The 6,591-nt window shown below is 35.0% G+C and overlaps 1 protein-coding gene across 1 annotated transcript; it reads right to left on the bottom strand.

Annotated features, from left to right (window-relative positions):
* LOC109173097 lies at positions 1-3,291 on the bottom strand. Its single transcript, XM_019322355.1, has 5 exons — positions 3,072-3,291; positions 2,924-2,976; positions 1,922-2,083; positions 1,347-1,448; positions 1-315 (listed from the first exon to the last, which is right to left on the bottom strand). Exons 1-5 carry the CDS (start codon positions 3,229-3,231, stop codon positions 181-183), a joined length of 612 nt encoding a protein of 203 aa, XP_019177900.1. The 5' UTR covers positions 3,232-3,291; the 3' UTR covers positions 1-180.
* Positions 3,292-6,591: the final 3,300 nt, after the last annotated feature.

Raw genomic sequence — 6,591 nt, 5'->3', positions numbered from 1 at the left:
GGCATGCAAACAGCAAATAATTGGAGTTTCACGGATATGAACAAAAAAATCAAAACAAAAATTTAAAAGTACTAATCTAACGTGAGTCAACTCTATTATGGACAAAAAAAAAAATGGACAGTGCTTAGCCTATAGCCTCTCTAAATATGTATATTGAAGGCTGTGGACCTCCCAACATGATTATGACGGATGGCTAAGAAGGTGTTGCAAAGCCTGGTCGATATCATTGTGAAATAAGAGCAACGACTCAGCTACATCATTCGATGAGAATCCCATATCTTTCAGCCGACTATACTGCTCAACAAATTCCTTCACCTGAAAAAAAACACACTTCATCATTTCAACACTGCAAAACCGAGCACCCATCATTGTATATAGCAATAAATTAGTGCTAACATTCGGCTCTGTTTGGTATACTTAGCTTATAATCTAGCTTAAAGCTAAATATACTTGAGTAGGGTGAAAATAGAGTGCTGCTAATGAGATTCAAACCTGTGACATGCTATTTAACATCAAGTTTAGAGTTCCAACCAACTACGCTACTCAAACATTTAATAATTTATACATAAATATAGATTTTATATATAAATTAATGTTATATATCTATATATATACATACATATATATATATAAGGGGGTGGGGTGGGGGAGGGGGCAGCTGCCCCTACTGTGGGTCCGCCCCTGCTTACAAGATAGTAGTTACTAGCTTATTTGAAGCATTATGTGAAGTAGAATTTCAAGATAATCTATTATTTTAAACTACCTATGTTTTACCAAATAGAGCTTATAACTTATTTGTAACTTTAAATGAGCTATAAGTTCTAAATAATAGAGCTACCAAACAGAGCCAAAATCTCCTGAATGCAGCCACAGCCCAACAACTGTTTCTAGAAATTTGGCAAACCAAATAGATTGCAAGTTTGAGCCTACTGAAATCAATGCCCTTTGACTCTGTATTTTGAAATGAAAGTTTTTGATGATTGTGCTTCATGGATTTAAATGGTAAACATGTATGGTGAACTATACTGAAGATACAGAAATGTGAAAAACATATATTATAGATCTTAATTTTGATATTTGAAGTACTCCAATTGTTTTCAAATGTTAGAATTAAAACCTTTCACGTCAAAACTTGTAGCAGACATTATTTATAGAAGACAGTATTGCACTCTCTCTGCCCAACTTCAAATCCTCTTTCTACCAGTAGCCAAGGACTCAAGGTCAGTGACTTAGACAACGAAAACTGGAAATGCCCTCAAGGCCTCAGCAAGCACCAAATCATGCAAAATGAGGATTGATGTGCAGCAATTAAAATGAAATATACAATAAAACGATAGAGACAATACCTTGGTTGGATCGTCTCCATAATTTGCAACTGCAAGAGGCACAGCTTCTCTATCCAGGCCAGATGCGATGTATGTGTTCACGATGGGATCTTCAGAGGAACCCTACATTTAAGTGAAACAAGATCTACTTTCAATCTCAAAGGTTAGAAATGGTTCACTAGAAAAGAACATGCATTTAACAGGGCAGCAAGTGCCTGTGCAAACATACCAGGGAGGGGAGAGGTCAGTCTCTGAATATGTATTGTCTCTATCAATAATAAAGTAATCACATGGAACAATCATCCAAATACTAAATATGCATTGTCTCTATAGGGTTCGAGAACTTGTAAAAATATTTTCCATCTAAACACGTTTTCCATTTTTCCATTTTCCTACTAGAAATTTGGAAAAGTTTTCCAAATACTAAATTATGCATTGTCTCTATCAATAATAAAATCACCACATGGAAACATTCATCCAACCCTTTCTCTTTTATGGCTTTAAATTGATACACCACATGCTGCATTTAATTCCAATATTCTCTTACTTTTGCCAAGACAACACTAATCATAGGAAAGATCAAAGATGAAACTCACTGGATCAGTTTGGGCTGTTCTTTCCTGAGGAATATTTCCCAGAGTAAGCTCACTACAATTTGGGTTATCCTTCTCTGCTTCAGCCAAAACCTTTCTCTCTACATCAAAATCAAAGTTGAAAACACTTCGAGGGACATCTTCAATTTGTGGGGACAAATGAGGCTGCAAGGAACCAATTTCGAGCAGTATATCCGAAGCAAATTGATCAGTTTTTTGTTAATAACAAAAAAAAAAAAAAAAAAAAAAAAATTACAATATATGGCAAGTGTCACTTACTACTTCCAAACTTTTTACTACATCCACAAGCCAGTTACAAATGTGTTACTAAACTATTGATTCTTGTACGCTTAAAAAGATGACTGGGAAAAGCACGTTCTATATAATGGAATTTTTTTTAGCTTCTTGTTGGGCGGAGGCCAGTAAAGGCTAAGTCCAACACCATGTAGTTAGGGGAATTGTTGAGCAAGGGTCAAGTTTAGCACCCTCATTCTTGTAAAGGTGTGGTTGTATAAAGAAATAAAGTTGAGCATTTGCTACTAAGCTATAGCTTCTAGCGTAGTGGGAGCATAATCTTAACAAGTGGTATTAGAGCCAGGTCACAGATTCTCTAGACCCTAGTCCCAACAAGAACAGATAAGACTGGCCGGTGCTAGGAGGGGATTGTTGGACGGAGGCCAGATATACACTTTCACACCAGAAAGAATTTATTTCCCAATATCTCATGCAAGTAAGAGGGAGTAACAAAATCAATCCCGAATATAATGCTTATAGAAACATTAACACCTACCAATCAGTCTAATAGTGCTTTTATTATCAATTGAATAGCAAATAAGAACAAACATACAGTATCATACATCAGAACTTGCATAGAGCCTAGTTGATCTAACAATTAACTTTAACACAAAGAATAAGCACACCCTGACCGTACGGCTAACCCACGGTGCTCCTTGATTAGCCATTTAACCTAGATGACAAGATAATCGACACAAATAGAATTCATACCAGAGGTGCCATCCGATACTCCGGTTTCAATGCAACTCTGACGCCGATTCCAACTGCAATACAATTCAGAGAACGAACACACATGGAATTCAACAGAATTCATAAATATATATTGCATAGAGAGAGGGAGAGAGAAAGAGAGACTTACCAGTTGATGAAGGAAAAAATGTGGGGTTAACGGCAGAAATGGGGTTGGCTGAGAATTGACTGATCCTAGGGTAGAGGGCGGAGGGGCGATGAGATTGGGCGGGTTGTGGATGATGCCCCGGCGGTGGCGGCGGTGCAGTGGAAGACGGCGGGAAGGCCATAAGCAAAAACAAACTTGGAGAAAAGGGAAGGAAGTGCAAATGCTTATACTGCGGTGCAACGGTTAGGAAACGCGCTAAATGATCACAGAGTCAAATTGAACTATTGAAAGAGAGAAAAGGGGAAAAAAATATATGTTTTTTAAAAATACAAACATAATACATCAATTTCAAAAATCTACTCCCAACTTAGGATAAATTATACCATAGATTCGAGTCTACCTTGCATTATGGACCTGATCTAAAAATAACCTTTAAATTTTGTACATGCCGTTGACATATTATGTTCCTGCAGTTAACCGTTTTTGTATCTATAAACAAATTGAAGGTACATCACATGATTATTACATACACATAACACGATAACTACACACACATAAATTATTAACTGTAGGTACAAAATATGTTAATTGCAGACACATAACATGTTAACCAACATCTTATGTGTCTACTGTTAACATATTTTGCACCTGCAGTTAACAATTTATGTGTTTGTAGTTATCATGTTACATGTTTGTAATTACCATGTTATATGTCTTCAATTTGTTTACAAATACAAAAATTGTTAACTGCAAATATACAATGTGTTAACTACAGACACATAAATTTTAGACTAACGTTCACAATACAATATGAACCTTGGTTCATAGTATAACAATTGCAACTTTTACTCCCACTATGCGTTCAAATGTTTTGGAAAAAAAAAATAATGGATAAAAATCATGACTTCCTTAATGGTGGCAAACATCTTCACCAAGCCAATGACCACAATAAGGTTAAATGGTCTAAGACCTAAGGGACAAGCGCAATATTCTCTCTAGAAAACTTTAAACTTGATGGGGTGTATTTGAACTCTATATTCTAGGTATACTAGAATTCCTTCTTCATCCCCTGTATTATTATGATTATATCCTTTATCGTTCATGTGTGCTGACTAGGACTCTTTGTATCTTTATAAATACATCTCTTCATGTATGTTATACACAATGAATTGATCAATATAAAATCACTCCCAGAACTATTATTCTCGTAAGTATTATATTTTCAATTTGATTCAACCCGTCTCATGGACAATGATGTGTGAGACAGTCTTACACAAGTTTTTGCCTTTCAGATTGGTTTGTTATTTAATTTTGTTTTGATTGGTTGAATTATACACAAGGTTAAGCTAAACACTATGGTTGTTAACGAACCGAACATGAACAAACAGAGGTTGTTTGTGTTCGTTTGTTAAGATTTTCGGAGTGTTCGTGTTCATTTGTTAAGGTTTCTGAATTGAAAATTATGTTCATGTTCTTTTGTTAAGCATTCATTAGTGTTCGTTAATATTCGCAAACGTGTTCGTTAATTTTAACGAACATATTCACAAGCGTGCACGTTCGAAAATGTTCACAAACATTATCTACTAACGTTCATAAACGCTAAAAAAATAAACACATATATATATAATCATGTTCATCATTCGTTCGTGAATAAGAAATAGTCTTTTACATATATATATATATATATATATATATATAGGAAAGGGTTCAGGTGCGGGTATAGCTTCCCGTGCGGTTGTGCGGTTAAATCTGAGCAGTTGATCAAATTTAGATCAACGACTCAAATCAATGAAAATTTTAAAAAAAAAAAAAAAAAAAAAAAAACGCTTGCCAAAGCCCAGTGTGCGAATACCAGGAAGGCGAGGAGGAGACTCATTCAACTCATCAACTCTATACTTTGAATTTGGATTTCTCCTTTTATCTTGCTTAGGAGTAGCGCAGCTTTGCTGGAGGGTTTTGCCAAAGCCCAGGGCAAGTCGGAGGCTTGGTGCACCTTAAGTGTTAAATCTTAATCACAAACTCACGCACTTTAAGTACAAAACCCACACATTAAGCACAACCACGCGCACATTAAGTACAAAACCCACGCACTTTAAATATTAACTCACAGACTTTAAGTTTCAACAACCAAGTACAAAACTCACGCACATTAAGTACAAAACACACGCACATTAAGCACAAACATCACGCACATTAAGCACAAAACTCACGCACTTTAAGTATTCACTCACAGACTTTAACTTTTAACAACTATTCACGTTAAGCACATCCCCACGCACATTAAGCACAAACCTCACACATATTAAGCACAAAACACACGCACATTAAGCACAAAACTCACGCACCTTAATCACTGATCAACTCACCTTAATTTTGACCTAGATGCAAAAATTACAAAATTGCCACCGCGTTTTTTTTTAAAACTTTGATAATCCTGGACGTTGATTAAAGCGAGATGGATGGCTCAGATTAAACCGCACAACTGCACCTGAAGCCCTCACCCGCACGAGAACCTAAATATATATATATATATATATATATATATATATATATATATATATATATAAAGATAAGCTGCGCTTAATGACTAAACTAAACTACTAATGTAGTATACTAGTATATTAAAATTAAATAAAATAAATTGTATTAAATGAGTTTGTTCGTGAATGATTTTATACAGACACTAAACGAGCGCATGTTCGTAAACGTTATTAAATGAACACTAAACAAGCTTGTTCATGAATATTATTAAACGAACACTAACGAGCTTGTTCATGAGCTCTTAGCAAACAAGCGTACAATGTCCAGACTCTATTCGTTTATTAAACAAGCTGTAAGTGTATAAATGATACACATTTATATCCAAATATATTGGTCATATTATTTGACAAAACTTAGCATTTATTTTTTATTATTTTCTTTGTTTTGGTCGGTTCGTATATTAGTCGTCAAAGGTTGTTTGCCTTCATAAATCTGGTTTGTCTTTAGCTAATATTTAGCTTGGAGCTTTGAATGAATGGACAACATTTATTGAGGAAGTTAGGCAGCCTATGATTAGCTAAAAGTTGTTATTCTATTTTGGGTATAAAAAGGGTGCGAGGAAGTTGTTCGAAAATGAGGTGTATGAGCTCTAAATTGAAGTAATATCTTTTCCCTATTCTGACTACTATTATTCATTATTATATTGGTTGAAACTTGCACAAGGTGGATTCATGAAGTGTGCTTAGCGTGAAGCATGAAGATGGTAAATGGCAGCATGCACTTCTCTCTCAAACTTTAGATGTTTTTTAAGATAAAGTTGGTGAATGTGGCTAAGGCCTATTGTATTCAAACCACTGTAATCTTGGTGAAAATCTAGTGGATTGGGTTGACGTGAGTTGCCCCGCAAACATAGGAGGTTTTACTCCGAACTGCGTAATCATTTACTCTGTTACTGGTTCTACTTTTATTATTTGTCTTTTAATTTTGTTTAATTTATATATTAAAACAAATTTAATTAAAGGATAAGTTAATTGCTATTTAAAGTTCAGTAGAACTTGTA

This window comes from Ipomoea nil, unplaced genomic scaffold (assembly GCF_001879475.1).
Source record: "Ipomoea nil cultivar Tokyo-kokei standard unplaced genomic scaffold, Asagao_1.1 scaffold0465, whole genome shotgun sequence".
NCBI lineage: Eukaryota > Viridiplantae > Streptophyta > Magnoliopsida > Solanales > Convolvulaceae > Ipomoea > Ipomoea nil.
The sequence above is the reverse complement of the archived record's forward strand: the minus strand, read 5'-3'. Positions and strand labels throughout refer to the sequence as shown.

Bases quoted from the DNA above. Each gene is read 5' to 3' on its own strand.
- LOC109173097 (XM_019322355.1), bottom strand. From the start codon at position 3,231: ATGGCCTTCCCGCCGTCTTCCACTGCACCGCCGCCACCGCCGGGGCAT. The intron at 2,977-3,071 runs GTAAGTCTCTCT...ATTGTATTGCAG, and splicing joins ATTTTTTCCTTCATCAACTG to TTGGAATCGGCGTCAGAGTT. The intron at 1,449-1,921 runs GTGAGTTTCATC...ACTTAAATGTAG, and splicing joins GAACAGCCCAAACTGATCCA to GGTTCCTCTGAAGATCCCAT.